This window comes from Rutidosis leptorrhynchoides, chromosome 11 (genome assembly GCF_046630445.1).
Source record: "Rutidosis leptorrhynchoides isolate AG116_Rl617_1_P2 chromosome 11, CSIRO_AGI_Rlap_v1, whole genome shotgun sequence".
In the NCBI taxonomy this organism is placed as follows: domain Eukaryota; kingdom Viridiplantae; phylum Streptophyta; class Magnoliopsida; order Asterales; family Asteraceae; genus Rutidosis; species Rutidosis leptorrhynchoides.
The window spans coordinates 406,035,793-406,055,938 of NC_092343.1; the positions used below are offsets into that span (position 1 = coordinate 406,035,793).

Consider the following 20,146-nt stretch of genomic DNA (forward strand, 5'->3'; position numbering starts at 1 on the left):
ACGCCTTTGGAGTGTCTTTGGAGCTCCATTGCAAGGGCACCGATGCTAGCGAATGTCCTTGTAGCTCTATTGCAAAGGCCGTGGTTCTACATATCACTGTTGGGCATATTGGAAGATGGAGCAATTAGCCTTTATTTCTTGTACATTGTGGATATATGAGTTGTACAATTGTATTAATAATTAATTAAAGTGGGTCCATTTTATAATAAAGCCATATGTCATGGATACTAAAGAGTGTGATGGACTAAGTGATAAGAAGAAGTTAATGAGGTGGCGCTGATGTGACGCAATGTAGGTGTTTTACGGGTGTCATGGATAAGAGTGGTCTTATTTATACATATAAATCTCGAGTCTCAAAGGTCAGTCATTGGCTCCATGGTTCAACGATACTAGCGGTCGTGGTTGGTATCGTCGTTGTTCCTGCGCCAACCCTCTAGTCGTTGTTCAACATCTTTCATCACGCTAATTCCAATTTTGTTGAATGAAAAAGATTGTATATAAATTATAAATAATATATGGATGAAGAATATATATGGTTTATTTTAGGGCTAGAGAAATGACCACGATGAAGAATTCGATGAAACCAGAGAATTAGGGTTAGAGAAGAAAAGGAAGAAGGGGACGGAAGACGAAGTATAATTTATTTACGGGCTTTATATATAAACTTATTATTTATAATTTATAAATAATAAATGAAATACATTATTTATAAACCATATAAATAAATATAAATTAAATATTGTAATTTATTTATGGAGTATATCAAACCTATAAATAATAATAATAATAATAATAATAATAATAATAATAATAATAATAATAATAATAATAATAATAATAATAATAATAATAATAATAATAAAATATTTGAAGGGGGCGATGTGGTTGTATGACATGTGTCAATGTGTCATGATACTAGTGGAGTGTGATGAGTTTATTGATAGGAAGAAATTGTTGAAGTGGCGCTGATGTGGCACAATGTGATTGTATGACAGGTGTCATGGATAATAATAGTCTAATATCTCAGATCTCAAGTTTGCATCGACGTTTGCATTTATAATCTATTTATTGATTTTTGCTGGGTTTTATTCGCGAATACAAGTCGTCTGACCTGAAATCGTCAGTTGGGCAAGATCTAAATCCGGCAACGAGAATGACGAAATCTTCTTCTGTATGTTGAACTCTCGCAAAATAGTATGACGTGAATAATTTAGTGACGAGAACGACGACACCTTCTTCTTGTAGTTTCAGATCGAAGTTGAAAATCTAAATTGAAATCGAGAAGAATACCTTTTTCTTTACACTCAGTGGTTTCATCATACAGATCTTACATTCATCTTTGATGGAAAAGTGCCACAGGGTTTATAATTTTGGTATTGATGAAGATGAATATGATAAATCGGGATTTTTGATTCCTTGTAAAGTTTTGTTGTTAAAGTTTTTGAAAATATTGTTGATGCTTTTCCATAAGTTGTTGCTTTAATGATAGATTCATTAAGGGTGTTGTCATAGATCCATAATGTAACACCCTGATTTTTTTTATCACATCGAAAGTGCATTTAATTACTAAGATATCCATAGTTAACGTTTACATAACATTGTTCACAAACCACTTTATACAACAACGGTGTTACATGAAAACATCATTAAATTAGAAAACAACAGAGTTCAACTAATAGTCAAACATGTCTTCTAATCCGTCTGCAACACCCGTCCTAAGCAGCAGAAACTAAACCTACAAGGGGTGGAAATGTGGGGGAATTAGCACAACTACTAAGTGAATGGATACTATCTAACAGACCAAGCATAAGCAACTGAACATGCAAGGGTCACATATATGCTAACGTCCTGAACTAGCATACAACAACTGAAAATATGAGGATCGGCGGCTTGTATGAGCACACGACTTAGCTGATCAGGCTACAGTCTACTGATAGTCCACTTTACTGAATCCACTGCATAACCGTCCAGACGCAACACATGCGTCCTTCTATGCTATACTGAACAATCAGTAACATCATGACCCGACCAGGCTACCACGGTCGACCTCCCACCAACCCTACCTTGCCGCCTCGGTGGGTTCCCAACCTTGCCGCCTCGGTTGGTATCCAACTAACAGTGCGCACATAAGGTCACAGATAATCAGTCATGCAATCATCCTAACTAGCATGGCAATATCTAACTACACATGGTATTCGTGCAAGGCATAAACATAATAATAAAGAGTCTGAACAAGTAGCGTGTCAGCTACTTAATACTCTATCCGGAGTTAGGCACACTCACCGAATACCACCAACTAGCTCAGATAATCTATCACTGAGCGACTTCCTTATCCTTATCACCCGAACATAAGGCAAATCAAGTTAGTTTCTATCTGTTAACACAAAACAGCACAGTACAGTAAATCAGTCACAAAAAGTGTCACTTATGCATTTTCAGAATTTATATCCTGATTATCATAAGTCATGCGGACAGCATAACGGCTAGAAAAGATCTAATTTAAACAACAACTACTGATCTGATTTACATCTGTACGGTTGCACATGCAACCGTACGGTTGCAAGTTCATTCGTACGGTTGCATCGTGCACCGGTACGGTTGCACACCCACTACCCGGTTGCACCAACACCACTGCATCCATACGGTTGAACATGCACTAGTACGGTTGCACCATTTGCAACCGTACAGTTGTGTTCTTCGTGCAGCAGCATCAAAAACTGACGGTTTCGCACCAAAATCACCCAAATCTCAATCATGGACCTGTTTTTGACCTCAAAACCGCTTATAACTTGTACAAAAAACATTTAGAAGTATAAGCCCTCAAGTTTTGAGCCAAAACAACACCAAATTTAAGCATTAAGACACCAAAATCACTTTTATCAAAAACCTAACTTTAATCTCAATTAAAACACTGATTTGGACATGAAATCGAACAAATCTTACCTTGATAGACTCACAATGACGCAAGGAAATCGATTTCAAACATAATTTAAGCTCCAAATCAAGATCTAGAGATTAAGGTTTTCAAGTGGTGAGAGTTAAGGTACGGAGTAATTTAGAAGTTTCAAGAAAAAGATAGAAATGAGCTGTAATAAGCTTATATATGTGGGTTAAATAACATACCCCATCACACACGGGTATTCACCAGTTTATCTGATAACTTTCGTACTTTATTTGATTGCCCTATCGGAGTCCAAATTAAATAAACGAACCTGTTATGTGACCCTTGTCACAAACTGGTCTTAACAAAATAATAAAATAATATAAACTATTCAACTAAATAAAAGCATAATTAACCACACAATTATGCCTAAGGGCAAAAAGGTCATTTTAGATCTATGCCCGATCTGAGGATGTTATACATAAGTTGTTGATTTTGATTTTTAACTGTGATAGAAAAAATAAATTGGAGGTGAAAGAAGGGATTAAGACGAAGACAAGGTTCAGGGGCAATCGTGTAATTTTGTCCACATGTCAAGCACATGTGGAATTTGACTAACAGTTGTTAGTAGTTGAACAATATTACTTCAATTTTACATTTTTTTTAAATCGTAGTTTTTTTTGTTGTGCCAAATTAATGTATGGAGTCTTTTTCGGACATCGGCAAAAACTATATTACTTTTATTGGCAAATTGAGTAACTTAGGTTACCTTTCAAGCCGTTTGCCCAACACATAGACAATTTTATTTTTTTATTGGTTATTGGTTATTAATTTTGTTTTTTTTCTTTATAATATTTATTGTAATTGTAATTGTAATTGTAAAACACATGAAAATTATATTTTACTATTTTCATGTAATCTCAATTTTATTTTATTTTTTTTATATTTTTTCCTACTTATTGGCCGGAGGTCCACTCAAAAGAAATCTCTATATTCGTTGAATAGAGAGAGATGACTTTCTCTACTTTTGAGAGTGTTTTCACACTGAGTGGAGAAATGACTTGTCTTTATTCTCGAATAGGGGAAAGATTGTCTACGTCTCATCTCCCCATACACCATTTATGTGGTATTGAGTTTTATTGTTGTTGTTATATATATATATATATATATATATATATATATATATATATAGAGGGTCATAATCAAGATGGAAGCACTTTTTTGGGGGGAAGCTGAAATGTCCCGTTCTTATTGATTAAAAACGTTCCATATCAATTGATTTCGTTGCGAGGTTTTGACCTCTATATGAGACGTTTTTCAAAGACTGCATTCATTTTTAAAACAAACCATAACCTTTATTTCATAGATAAAGGTTTTAAAAAGCTTTACGTAGATTATCAAATAATGATAATCAAAAATATCCTGTTTACACACGACCATTACATAATGGTTTACAATACAAATATGTTACAACAAAATAAGTTTCTTGAATGCAGTTTTTACACAATATCATACTAGCATGGACTCGAAATCTCGTCCTTATTTAAGTATGCGACAGCGGAAGCTCTTAATAATCACCTAAGAATAAACATGCTTAAAATGTCAACAAAAATGTTGGTGAGTTATAGGTTTAACATATATACATCAAATCATAATAATAGACCACAAGATTTCATATTTCAATACACATCCCATACATAGAGATAAAAATCATTCATATGGTGAACACCTGGTAACCGACATTAACAAGATGCATATATAAGAATATCCCCATCATTCCGGGACACCCTTCGGATATGATATAAATTTCGAAGTACTAAAGCATCCGGTACTTTGGATGGGGTTTGTTAGGCCCAATAGATCTATCTTTAGGATTCGCGTCAATTAGGGTGTCTGTTCCCTAATTCTTAGATTACCAGACTTAATAAAAAGGGGCATATTCGATTTCGATAATTCAACCATAGAATGTAGTTTCACGTACTTGTGTCTATTTTGTAAATCATTTATAAAACCTGCATGTATTCTCATCCCAAAAATATTAGATTTTAAAAGTGGGACTATAACTCACTTTCACAGATTTTTACTTCGTCGGGAAGTAAGACTTGGCCACTGGTTGATTCACGAACCTATAACAATATATACATATATATCAAAGTATGTTCAAAATATATTTACAACACTTTTAATATATTTTGATGTTTTAAGTTTATTAAGTCAGCTGTCCTCGTTAGTAACCTACAACTAGTTGTCCACAGTTAGATGTACAGAAATAAATCGATAAATATTATCTTGAATCAATCCACGACCCAGTGTATACGTATCTCAGTATTGATCACAACTCAAACTATATATATTTTGGAATCAACCTCAACCCTGTATAGCTAACTCCAACATTCACATATAGAGTGTCTATGGTTGTTCCGAAATATATATGGATGTGTCGACATGATAGGTCGAAACATTGTATACGTGTCTATGGTATCTCAAGATTACATAATATACAATACAAGTTGATTAAGTTATGGTTGGAATAGATTTGTTACCAATTTTCACGTAGCTAAAATGAGAAAAATTATCCAATCTTGTTTTACCCATAACTTCTTCATTTTAAATCCGTTTTGAGTGAATCAAATTGCTATGGTTTCATATTGAACTCTATTTTATGAATCTAAACAGAAAAAGTATAGGTTTATAGTCGGAAAAATAAGTTACAAGTCGTTTTTGTAAAGGTAGTCATTTCAGTCGAAAGAACGACGTCTAGATGACCATTTTAGAAAACATACTTCCACTTTGAGTTTAACCATAATTTTTGGATATAGTTTCATGTTCATAATAAAAATCATTTTCTCAGAATAACAACTTTTAAATCAAAGTTTATCATAGTTTTTAATTAACTAACCCAAAACAGCCCGCGGTGTTACTACGACGGCGTAAATCCGGTTTTACGGTGTTTTTCGTGTTTCCAGGTTTTAAATCATTAAGTTAGCATATCATATAGATATAGAAAATGTGTTTAGTTGATTTTAAAAGTCAAGTTAGAAGGATTAACTTTTGTTTGCGAACCTACTGGAAAAGAGAAAAATGGATCTAGCTTCAACGGATCCTTGGATGGCTCGAAGTTCTTGAAGCAGAATCATGACACGAAAACAAGTTCAAGTAAGATCATCACTTGAAATAAGATTGTTATAGTTATAGAAATTGAACCAAAGTTTGAATATGATTATTACCTTGTATTAGAATGATAACCTACTGTAAGAAACAAAGATTTCTTGAGGTTGGATGATCACCTTACAAGATTGGAAGTGAGCTAGCAAACTTGAAAGTATTCTTGATTTTATGTAACTAGAACTTGTAGAATATATGAAGAACACTTAGAACTTGAAGATAGAACTTGAAAGAGATCAATTAGATGAAGAAAATTGAAGAATGAAAGTTTTTGTAGGTGTTTTTGGTCGTTGGTGTATGGATTAGATATAAAGGATATGTAATTTTGTTTTCATTTAAATAAGTCATGAATGATTACTCATATTTTTGTAATTTTATGAGATATTTCATGCTAGTTGCCAAATGATGGTTCTCACATGTGTTAGGTGACTCATATGGGCTGCTAATAGCTGATCATTGGAGTGTATATACCAATAGTACATACAGCTAAAAGCTGTGTATTGTACGAGTACGAATACGGGTGCATACGAGTAGAATTGTTGATGAAACTGAACGAGGATGTAATTGTAAGCATTTTTGTTAAGTAGAAGTATTTTGATAAGTGTATTGAAGTCTTTCAAAAGTGTATAAATACATATTAAAACACTACATGTATATACATTTTAACTGAGTCGTTAAGTCATCGTTAGTCGTTACATGTAAGTGTTGTTTTGAAACCTTTAGGTTAACGATCTTGTTAAATGTTGTTAACCCAATGTTTATAATATCAAATGAGATTTTAAATTATTATATTATCATGATATTATCATGTATGAATATCTCTTAATATGATATATATACATTAAATGTCTTTACAACGATAATCGTTACATATATGTCTCGTTTAAAAATCATTAAGTTAGTAGTCTTGTTTTTACATATGTAGTTCTTTGTTAATATACTTAATGATATGTTTACTTATCATATTATCATGTTAACTATATATATATCCATATATATGTCATCATATAGTTTTTACAAGTTTTAACGTTCGTGAATCACCGGTCAACTTGGGTGGTCAATTGTCTATATGAAACATATTTCAATTAATCAAGTCTTAACAAGTTTGATTGCTTAACATATTGGAAACATTTAATCATGTAAATATCAATCTCAATTAATATATATAAACATGGAAAAGTTCGGGTCACTACAGTACCTACCCGTTAAATAAATTTCGTCCCTAAATTTTAAGCTGTTGAAGGTGTTGACGAATCTTCTGGAAATAGATGCGGGTATTTCTTCTTCATCTGATCTTCACACTCCCAGGTGAACTCGGGTCCTCTACGAGCATTCCATCGAACCTTAACAATTGGTATCTTGTTTTGCTTAAGTCTTTTAACCTCACGATCCATTATTTCGACGGGTTCTTCGATGAATTGAAGTTTTTCGTTGATTTAGATTTCATCTAACGGAATAGTGAGATCTTCTTTAGCAAAACATTTCTTCAAATTCTAGATGTGGAAAGTGTTATGTACAGCCGCGAGTTGTTGAGGTAACTCAAGTCGGTAAGCTACTGGTCCGACACGATCAATAATCTTGAATGGTCCAATATACCTTGGATTTAATTTCCCTCGTTTACCAAATCGAACAACGCCTTTCCAAGGTGCAACTTTAAGCATGACCATCTCTCCAATTTCAAATTCTATATCTTTTCTTTTAATGTCAGCGTAGCTCTTTTGTCGACTTTGGGCGGTTTTCAACCGTTGTTGAATTTGGATGATCTTCTCGGTAGTTTCTTGTATAATCTCCGGACCCATAATTTGTCTATCCCCCACTTCACTCCAACAAATCGGAGACCTGTACTTTCTACCATAAAGTGCTTCAAACGGCGCCATCTCAATGCTTGAATGGTAGCTGTTGTTGTAGGAAAATTCTGCTAACGGTAGATGTCGATCCCAATTGTTTCCGAAATCAATAACACATGCTCGTAGCATGTCTTCAAGCGTTTGTATCGTCCTTTCGCTCTGCCCATCAGTTTGTGGATGATAGGCAGTACTCATGTCTAGACGAGTTCCTAATGCTTGCTGTAATGTCTGCCAGAATCTTGAAATAAATCTGCCATCCCTATCAGAGATAATAGAGATTGGTATTCCATGTCTGGAGATGACTTCCTTCAAATACAGTCGTGCTAACTTCTTCATCTTGTCATCTTCTCTTATTGGCAGGAAGTATGCTGATTTGGTGAGACGATTAACTATTACCCAAATAGTATCAAAACCACTTGCAGTCCTTGGAAATTTAGTGATGAAATCCATGGTAATGTTTTCCCATTTCCATTCCGGGATTTCGGGTTGTTGAAGTAGACCTGATGGTTTCTGATGCTCAACTTTGACCTTAGAACACGTCAAACATTCTCCTACGTATTTAGCAACATCGGCTTTCATACCCGGCCACCAAAAATGTTTCTTGAGATCCTTGTACATCTTCCCCATTCCAGGATGTATTGAGTATCTGGTTTTATGAGCTTCTCTAAGTGCCATTTCTCTCATATCTCCAAATTTTGGTACCCAAATCCTTTCAGCCCTATACCGGGTTCCGTCTTCCCGAATATTAAGATGCTTCTCTGATCCTTTGGGTATTTCATCCTTTAAATTTCCCTTTTTTAAAACTCCTTGTTGCGCCTCCTTTATTTGAGTAGTAAGGTTATTATGAATCATTATATTCATAGATTTTACTCGAATGGGTTCTCTGTCCTTCCTGCTCAAGGCATCAGCTACCACATTTGCCTTCCCCGGGTGGTAACGAATCTCAAAGTCGTAATCATTCAATAATTCAATCCACCTACGTTGCCTCATATTCAGTTGTTTCTGATTAAATATGTGTTGAAGACTTTTGTGGTCGGTATATATAATACTTTTGACCCCATATAAGTAGTGCCTCCAAGTCTTTAATGCAAAAACAACCGCGCCTAATTCTAAATCATGCGTCGTATAATTTTGTTCGTGAATCTTCAATTGTCTAGAGGCATAAGCAATCACCTTCGTTCGTTGCATTAATACACAACCGAGACCTTGCTTTGATGCATCACAATAAATCACAAAATCATCATTCCCTTCAGGCAATGACAATATAGGTGCCGTAGTTAGCTTTTTCTTCAATAACTGAAATGCTTTCTCTTATTCATCATTCCATTCAAATTTCTTCCCTTTATGCGTTAATGCAGTCAAGGGTTTTGCTATTCTGGAAAAGTCTTGGATGAACCTTCTGTAGTAACCAGCTAGTCCTAAAAACTGGCGTATGTGTTTCGGAGTTTTCGGGGTTTCCCACTTTTCAACAGTTTCTATCTTTGCCGGATCCACCTTAATACCTTCTTTGTTCACTATGTGACCGAGGAATTGAACTTCTTCCAACCAAAATGCACACTTTGAAAACTTAGCATACAATTCTTCCTTCCTCAATACTTCTAACACCTTTCTCAAATGTTCACCGTGTTCTTGGTCATTTTTTGAGTAAATAAGTATGTCATCAATGAAAACAATGACAAACTTGTCAAGGTATGGTCCACACACTCGGTTCATAAGGTCCATGAACACAGCTGGTGCATTAGTTAAACCAAACGGCATGACCATAAACTCGTAATGACCGTAACGTGTTCTGAAAGCAGTCTTTGGAATATCATCTTCTTTCACCCGCATTTGATGATACCCGGAACGTAAGTCAATCTTTGAATAAACAGACGAGCCTTGTAGTTGATCAAATAAGTCATCGATTCTCGGTAGTGGGTAGCGGTTCTTGATGGTAAGTTTTTTCAACTCTCGGTAGTCGATACACAACCTGAATGTACCATCTTTCTTCTTGACAAACAAAACAGGAGCTCCCCACGGTGATGTGCTTGGTCGAATGAAACCACGCTCTAAAAGTTCTTGTAATTGGCTTTGCAGTTCTTTCATCTCGCTGGGTGCGAGTCTGTAAGGAGCACGAGCTATTGGTGCAGCTCCTGGTACAAGATCTATTTGAAATTCAACGGATCGATGTGGGGGTAATCCCGGTAATTCTTTCGGAAATACATCGGGAAATTCTTTTGCAATGGGAACATCATTGATGCTCTTTTCTTCAGTTTGTACTTTCTCGACGTGTGCTAGAACAGCATAGGAACCTTTTCTTATTAGTTTTTGTGCCTTCAAATTACTAATAAGATGTAGCTTCGTGTTGCCCTTTTCTCCGTACACCATTAAGGGTTTTCCTTTTTCTCGTATAATGCGAATTTCATTTTTGTAACAAACGATCTCTGCTTTCACTTCTTTCAACCAGTCCATACCGATTATCACATCAAAACTCCCTAACTCTACTGGTATCAAATCAATCTTAAATGTTTCGCTAACCAGTTTAATTTCTCGATTCCGACATATATTATCTGCTGAAATTAATTTACCATTTGCTAATTCGAGTAAAAATTTACTATCCAAAGGCGTCAATGGACAACTTAATTTAGCACAAAAATCTCTACTCATATAGCTTCTATCCGCACCCGAATCAAATAAAACGTAAGCAGATTTATTGTCAATAAGAAACGTACCCGTAACAAGCTCCGGGTCTTCCTGTGCCTCTGCCGCATTAATATTGAAAACTCTTCCGCGGCCTTGTCCATTCGTGTTCTCCTGGTTCGGGCAATTTCTAATAATGTGGCCCGGTTTTCCACATTTATAACAAACTACATTGGCATAACTTGCTCCGACACTACTTGCTCAGCCATTACTCGTTCCGACACCATTTGTTCCTTTCGTTCTATTAACCCCTGGTCCGTAGACCTCACACTTCACCGTGCTATGACCATTTCTTTTACACTTGTTGCAAAATTTGGTGCAGAACCCCGAGTGATACTTTTCACACCTTTGGCATAGCTGCTTCTGATTGTTGTTGTTGTTGCGGTTATTATTGTTGTTGGGATGATTGTTGTAGTTGCTGTTGCTGTTGTTGTTGTTGTTGTTGTTGTTGTTGTTGTTGTTGTTGTTGTTGGGCCGTTTGTTGTAGTTGCGATTGATGTTGCGATTGTTGGGATAATTGTTGCGATTATTGTTGTAATTGCTGTTGTTGTTGTATTGGTGATTCTTATCACCGTTTTTCTCCCACTTTCTTTTGACTTGCTTCACATTGGCCTCTTCAGCAGTCTGTTCTTTAATTCTTTCTTCAATTTGGTTCACTAGTTTGTGAGCCATTCTACATGCCTGTTGTATGGAGGTGGGCTCGTGTGAACTTATATCTTCTTGGATTCTTTCCGGTAATCCTTTCACAAACGCGTCAATCTTCTCTTCCTCATCTTCGAATGCTCCCGGACACAATAGGCACAATTCTGTGAATCGTCTTTCGTATGTGGTAATATCAAATCCTTGGGTTCGTAACCCTCTAAGTTCTGTCTTGAGCTTATTGACCTCGGTTCTGGGACGGTACTTCTCGTTCATCAAGTACTTGAATGCTGACCACGGTAGTGCGTACGCATCGTCTTGTCCCACTTGCTCTAGATAGGTATTCCACCATGTTAACGCAGAACCTGTGAAGGTATGCGTAGCGTACTTTACTTTGTCCTCTTCAGTACACTTACTTATGGCAAACACCGATTCGACCTTCTCGGTCCATCGTTTCAATCCGATCGGTCCTTCGGTTCCATCAAATTCCAAAGGTTTGCAGGCAGTGAATTCTTTGTAGGTGCATCCTACACGATTTCCTATACTGCTAGATCCAAGGTTATTGTTGGTATGTAGCGCAGCCTGTACTGCGGCTATGTTTGAAGCTAGAAAATTACGGAATTCCTCTTCATTCATATTTACGGTGTGTCGAGTAGTCGGTGCCATTTCCTTCAAAATAGTCAAATGGAACAAGTTAATCATACAGAATATTAAGAGTAGTTAATAGTATTTCGTAGCATAATATGAACTCATTTATAAAAGCTTTTTCTTCATATTAGCGTTTTATAAGTTTAAATTCGGGTAGTACCTACCCGTTAAGTTCATACTTAGTAGCTAATATACAATTCAACTACTACAATTCTATATGAAAAACTGATTATAATAATATTTCGCGTTCAAACTTTTACACAATATTTTACAAACTTACAATACAAATTATTTTACATATAGCATGAAATATAGCACACAATAAATTTGATACAAGATGGTTGTGAAGATAATTCTAGCTAGTACACAAGTCGTTCAGCAAAGGCAATAAAGACACGTAATTCATACGTCCAGAAACAAGTCATGCATTCTGGTTTTACTAGGATTACTTCCCATCCTTGGTCTTGTGGAACATAACCGTTATGGCCGTTGATAAGACAGCGTGTTGTAACGTCGTCAAAGGGACGAGGGTTACGTAATGTCCAACAGTCCCGTAACAATCTAAAAACCTCATTTCTTACCCCAATTACCAACTCCGTCACTTGTGGAAACGTTTTGTTTAATAGTTGTAGCCCGATGTTCTTATTCTCACTTTGGTGAGAAGCGAACATTACTAATCCGTAAGCATAACATGCTTCTTTATGTTGCATGTTAGCTGCTTTTTCTAAATCACGAAGTCCAATATTCGGATATATTGAGTCAAAATAATTTCTTAACCCATTGCGTAAAATAGCATTTGGGTTCCCCGCAATATATGCGTCAAAGTAAACACATCGTAACTTATGGATTTCCCAATGTGATATCCCCCATCTTTCAAACAAAAGCCTTTTATAAACCAAGGCATTCTTGGAACGTTCTTCGAATGTCTTACAAACTGATCTCGCCTTAAATAGTTGTGCCGAAGAATTCTGACCGACTCTAGACAAGATTTCATCAATCATGTCTCCGGGTAGGTCTCTTAAAATATTGGGTTGTCTATCCATTTTGTGTTTTTATACTGTAAAATAGACAAGAGTTAGATTCATAAAAAAAAATACTTATTAATACAAGCAATTTTTACATATATCATAAAGCATAAGCACACTATATTACATATATTACACCACACGAATACAACTATCTTATTCCGACTCGCTTGTTTCTTCTTCTTCGGTTTTGGTTCTTTTTGCCAAGTTTCTAGAGATATATGATGTTCCCCTAATACGAGCCGTCGTTTTCCACATTGGTTTAGAAAAACCTGGTGGTTTAGAAAAACCTGGTGGTTTAGAAAAACCTGGTGGTTTAGAGGTTCCCGGGTCATTGTTACAACTTAAGGACTTCGGGGGTTGACGATACATATAAAGTTCATCGGGGTTGGAATTAGATTTCTCTATTTTTATGCTCTTTCTCTTATTATTTTCTTTTGCCTTTTTAAATTCAGTTGGGGTAATTTCTATAACATCATCGGAATTCTCGTCGGAATCCGATTCATCGGAGAATTGGTAATCCTCCCAATATTTTGCTTCCTTGGCGGAAACACCATTGACCATAATTAACCTTGGTCGGTTGGTTGAGGATTTTCTTTTACTTAACCGTTTTATTATTTCCCCCACCGGTTCTATTTCCTCCTCCGGTTCCTCCTCTTCCGGTTCTGATTCTTCTTCCGGTTCTGATTCTTCTTCCGGTTCTTCTTCGGGAACTTGTGAATCAGTCCAATATATATTTGACTCTTCGTTATTATTAGATGAGTCAATGGGATTTGTGCTAGAGGTAGACATCTATCACACAATATCAAACATGTTAAGAGATTAATATATCACATAATATATACATGTTAATAATATATAGTTTCCAACAAAAATGTTAAGCAATCATTTTTAAAGAAAACACGGTCGAAGTCCAGACTCACTAATGCATCCTAACAAACTCGATAAGACACACTAATGCAAATTTTCTGGTTCTCTAAGACCAACGCTCGGATACCAACTGAAATGTCCCGTTCTTATTGATTAAAAACGTTCCATATTAATTGATTTCGTTGCGAGGTTTTGACCTCTATATGAGACGTTTTTCAAAGACTGCATTCATTTTTAAAACAAACCATAACCTTTATTTCATAGATAAAGGTTTTAAAAAGCTTTACGTAGATTATCAAATAATGATAATCTAAAATATCCTGTTTACACACTACCATTACATAATGGTTTACAATACAAATATGTTACAACAAAATAAGTTTCTTGAATGCAGTTTTTACACAATATCATACAAGGATGGACTCCAAATCTCGTCCTTATTTAAGTATGCGACAGCGGAAGCTCTTAATAATCACCTGAGAATAAACATGCTTAAAATGTCAACAAAAATGTTGGTGAGTTATAGGTTTAACCTATATATATCAAATCATAATAATAGACCACAAGATTTCATATTTCAATTCACATCCCATACATAGAGATAAAAATCATTCATATGGTGAACACCTGGTAACCGACATTAATAAGATGCATATATAATAATATCCCCATCATTCCGGGACACCCTTCGGATATGATATAAATTTCGAAGTACTAAAGCATCCGGTACTTTGGATGAGGTTTGTTAGGCCCAATAGATCTATCTTTAGGATTCGCGTCAATTAGGGTGTCTGTTCCCTAATTCTTAGATTACCAGACTTAATAAAAAGGGGCATATTCGATTTCGATAATTCAACCATAGAATGTAGTTTCACGTACTTGTGTCTATTTTGTAAATCATTTATAAAACCTGCATTTATTCTCATCCCAAAAATATTAGATTTTAAAAGTGGGACTATAACTCACTTTCACAGATTTTTACTTCGTCAGGAAGTAAGACTTGGCCACTGGTTGATTCACGAACCTATAACAATATATACATATATATCAAAGTATGTTCAAAATATATTTACAACACTTTTAATATATTTTGATGTTTTAAGTTTATTAAGTCAGCTGTCCTCGTTAGTAACCTACAAATAGTTGTCCACAGTTAGATGTACAGAAATAAATCGATAAATATTATCTTGAATCAATCCACGACTAAGTGTATACGTATCTCAGTATTGATCACAACTCAAACTATATATATTTTGGAATCAACCTCAAACCTGTATAGCTAACTCCAACATTCACATATAGAGTGTCTATGGTTGTTTCGAAATATATATAGATGTGTCGACATGATAGGTCAAAACATTGTATACGTGTCTATGGTATCTCAAGATTACATAATATACAATACAAGTTGATTAAGTTATGGTTGGAATAGATTTGTTACCAATTTTCACGTAGCTAAAATGAGAAAAATTATCCAATTTTATTTTACCCATAACTTCTTCATTTTAAATCCGTTTTGAGTGAATCAAATTGCTATGGTTTCATATTGAACTCTATTTTATGAATCTAAACAGAAAAAGTATAGGTTTATAGTCGGAAAAATAAGTTACAAGTCATTTTTGTAAAGGTAGTCATTTCAGTCGAAAGAACGACGTCTAGATGACCATTTTAGAAAACATACTTCCACTTTGTGTTTAACCATAATTTTTGGATATAGTTTCATGTTCATAATAAAAATCATTTTCTCAGAATAACAACTTTTAAATCAAAGTTTATCATAGTTTTTAATTAACTAACCCAAAACAGCCCGCGGTGTTACTACGACGGCGTAAATCCGGTTTTACGGTGTTTTTCGTGTTTCCAGGTTTTAAATCATTAAGTTAGCATATCATATAGATATAGAACATGTGTTTAGTTGATTTTAAAAGTCAAGTTAGAAGGATTAACTTTTTTTTGCGAACAAGTTTAGAATTAACTAAACTATGTTCTAGTGATTACAAGTTTAAGCCTTCGAATAAGATAGCTTTATATGTATGAATCGAATGATGTTATGAACATCATTACTACCTTAAGTTCCTTGGATAAACCTACTGGAAAAGAGAAAAATGGATCTAGCTTCAACGGATCCTTGGATGGCTCGAAGTTCTTGAAGCAGAATCATGACACGAAAACAAGTTCAAGTAAGATCATCACTTGAAATAAGATTGTTATAGTTATAGAAATTGAACCAAAGTTTGAATATAATTATTACCTTGTATTAGAATGATAACCTACTGTAAGAAACAAAGATTTCTTGAGGTGGGATGATCACCTTACAAGATTGGAAGTGAGCTAGCAAACTTGAAAGTATTCTTGATTTTATGTAACTAGAACTTGTAGAATATATGAAGAACACTTAGAACTTGAAGATAGAACTTGAGAGAGATCAATTAGATGAAGAAAATTGAAGAATGAAAGTGTTTGTAGGTGTTTTTGGTCGTTGGTGTATGGATTAGATATAAAGGATATGTAATTTTGTTTTCATGTAAATAAGTCATGAATGATTACTCATATTTTTGTAATTTTATGAGATATTTCATGCTAGTTGCCAAATGATGGTTCCCACATGTTTTAGGTGACTCACATGGGCTGCTAAGAGCTGATCATTGAAGTGTATATACCAATATTACATACATCTAAAAGCTGTGTATTGTACGAGTACGAATACGGGTGCATACGAGTAGAATTGTTGATGAAACTGAACGAGGATGTAATTGTAAGCATTTTTGTTAAGTAGAAGTATTTTGATAAGTGTATTAAAGTCTTTCAAAAGTGTATAAATACATATTAAAACACTACATGTATATACATTTTAACTGAGTCGTTAAGTCATCGTTAGTCGTTACATGTAAGTGTTGTTTTGAAACCTTTAGGTTAACGATCTTGTTAAATGTTGTTAACCCAATGTTTATAATATAAAATGAGATTTTAAATTATTATATTATCATGATATTATCATGTATGAATATCTCTTAATATGATATATGTACATTAAATGTCTTTACAACGATAATCGTTACATATATGTCTCGTTTAAAAATCATTAAGTTAGTAGTCTTGTTTTTACATATGTAGTTCATTGTTAATATACTTAATGATATGTTTACTTATCATAGTATCATGTTAACTATATATATATCTATATATATGTCATCATATAGTTTTTACAAGTTTTAACGTTCGTGAATCACCGGTCAACTTGGGTGGTCAATTGTCTATATGAAACATATTTCAATTAATCAAGTCTTAACAAGTTTGATTGCTTAACATGTTGGAAACATTTAATCATGTAAATATCAATCTCAATTAATATATATAAACATGGAAAAGTTCGGGTCACTACTAAAGCAAATTATTTTTTTTTTATTTTTTTGTTTTTTGAAAAAACTTTGTTCACGAACATTATAGATTAGATGAAAATATGAACATTTAAAAAAGACACTTTGTGATGAACATCATTATTTTGGCCAAAAAACGCTCGAAAAAATAAAAATATTCAATGCATTGAAGGTTTTGCTGCAGGAAGCGAGATAAACTATGCACCCATTGAAAAATTTGTGTATGCACTCATATTAACGCCGCGAAGGTTAAGAAGGTATTTTCAAGGGCACCCAGTACATATGCTAACTAACATGCCAATCAAGCAAGTCTTAACAAAGCCAGAAATATCTGGTAGGCTCGCGTTGTGGGCAGTGGAGTTAGGCGCTTATCAAATTTCTTACCTTCCGTGCAATGCTATAAAGGGCCAAGTTTTGGCGGATTATCTTGCAGAAATGTCTGGTGAGTTGGAGGTAATTAATGAGCGAACAGAATTAAAGCCAGTGCAAGGTGTGACATGGGATTTATTTACCGATGGAGCCTCATGTGCAGAGGGTGCTGGTGCGGGTTTAGTGTTGGCAAGCCCAAGCGGTGAGGAGCATACGTACGCGTTACATTTCAATTTTAACGTAACAAACAATGAAGTGGAATATGAAGCGTTGCTTGCAGGTTTAAATATCGCGCATAAAATGAATATCACTAAGTTGCACGCTTTTACAGATTCGCAGCTAGTGGCAAATCAGTTTAACGGCTCTTTTGAAGCACATGACTCCTCAATGCAAAAATATTTGAAGTTGTTGCAAGAATCAGCTGTGCGGTTTGAGTATTTTGAACTTGCACAAGTACCAATGAGTCAAAGTAAGAAAGCGGACACTTTAAGTAAGCTGGCCGCTTTAACGTTTTCGCACTTTCAAAAGCAAGTTTGGGTCGAGGAATTGCCAGGCAAATCAATAGATAATGATTTATTGGTAGTGTCTGTTATAGAAGAACAGCCAAATTGGATGGAACCAATTTTGCAATATATCCGCAATAGTGTTTTGCCAATTGATAAGCGCGGAGCTTGTTTAGTTTGAGAGAGAGCACCAATGTACATAATTCAAAATGACATTTTGTATCGTAAGTCATATTACGGTCCAATGATGCGGTGTGTTGGCCCAATTGAAGCAGAAATGATAATTGATGAAGTACATAACGGTTCCTGCGCATTGCATTCAGGTTATAAAACTATTGTGGCTAAAATTATGCGGATGGGTTACTTTTGGCCATCCTTATATCGCTGTGTTGCAAAGATTATTAAGCGGTGCAAGAGTTGCCAAAGGCATGCGCCGCAGAATAGAATGCCAAGGCATGATATGATTCCTGTTAATTTGCCATGACCATTTTACAAGTGGGCTATTGATATTGTAGGACAATTTCCCATAGGTCCTAGCAATGTCAACTTCCTAATTGTGGCAATTGACTACTTTACAAAATGGGTTGAAGCTAAGGCGGTTCGCACTATCACTGGAGTGCAAGTGCGTAATTTTGTGTGGGAATATATTGTTTGCAGATTTGGCATTCCACGCAAATTAGTTAGTGATAATGGTGCTCAAATAGCGAAAGATCCTTTCAAAACATGGTGAAGAGTTATTCCGGAAAACTTATCTACGGTAAAAGCTAGAATGAATTTTCAAAAGATCAAATGTTTTCATAAAGATCCAATTTCCTTAAGGATCTAACTTTTCATAGTCATGTGGGACTGTAAACCACATCGTTAATATCATTGTTCATACTGCCGTATCAAAATCACTGATGTATAAAGTGTGAGAATAAAAAAAGTGATTCGAGTGAAGTGTGATTTTATTTCATGTTCTGTATTGCTTGAGGACAAGCAACGTTCAAGTGTGGGGATATTTGATATTGCTCCAAACGAACATATATTTAGTCGCAATATCATCTCAATATGTAAAGTTTTTATTTGTAATTGTTCTATTTTTAAGTTGTAATCGTTTAAATAAATAAAAGCGAAGTCGAAGCACAAAGATCAAAGAATTGAAGAAAAAGTGCCACTAAAGCTGGAAAAAGTGCCACTAAAGCCATAGTACACTCAAAAGTGCCACTAAAAGTGAGTTAAAGACTTGCGCAGATTTTGGGAGTTAAGGAAAATAATTTTTTGTGCAAATTACAAGTTGCGAAACATAAAGTATAAGATATTAAAGCGTACGAGAAGACGTTCGAAAATCCAGAACCGAGACATAAACCGAGCATCAACGCGTGACTCATCGGAGCTAAAATTACAAGTCAACTATGCACAAGAATATAATATAATATATATATATATATATATATATATATATATATATATATATATATATATATATATAATTATATATAATTATATATATTATATTATATATTAATTTAATCGAGCAGACCACGTTTTGCAAAAGAAAATATCCTGATCCAGCTGGCGATGCGATCGCATGGCCTGGAAGAGCAAATCTCATGCAATCGCATGGCACCCAATCTCTGGCCAACTCTGTAAATTGCCACGATTTCTGTCGACTGAACACACCTCTCACACTCTTCTTTCTTTCTTTCTGTATTCTGTATTTATATTTATATTATAATTTTATGTTAAGTTAATAATAATAATAAGGTTATTGTAAGAATGTTTTATGGGTTTTAAGTCGAAACTCTGTCCGTGTAACGCTACGCGATTAATAATCATTGTAAGCTATGTTCTTCCTTTTTAAATTAATGTCTCGTAACTAAGTTATTATTATGCTTATTTGAGCCGAAGTAATCGTGATGTTGGACTAAATATTAAGACGGGGTTATTGGATTTTGTACCATAATTCGGGTTTGGACAAAAGACCGACAGTTGTGGACATTGGACCATGGACTATTAATAGATGGGGGGTATTGTCTAATTGAGCGACAACTCATTGGAATCTGTTGAACCTATCTTCAAATTAGTTAATCTAATAATTATTAAATGATTATGAATGTCCTATATAGTGACGTTTATATGACATCCTTTACAATCATTTAAT

General features: G+C 34.7%; 1 protein-coding gene across 1 annotated transcript; it reads left to right on the plus strand.

Moving 5' to 3' along the window:
* The first annotated feature begins 17,425 nt into the window (after positions 1-17,425).
* Positions 17,426-18,184, plus strand: LOC139876171 (uncharacterized). The gene has a single exon (XM_071863471.1). The coding sequence runs from the start codon at positions 17,426-17,428 to the stop codon at positions 18,182-18,184; it is 759 nt and encodes a 252-aa protein (XP_071719572.1).
* The last annotated feature ends 1,962 nt before the right edge of the window (positions 18,185-20,146 follow it).

What these genes read in the sequence shown, in the direction of transcription:
- LOC139876171 (XM_071863471.1), top strand. Translation starts at nt 17,426, where the DNA reads ATGCCAATCAAGCAAGTCTTAACAAAGCCAGAAATATCTGGTAGGCTC.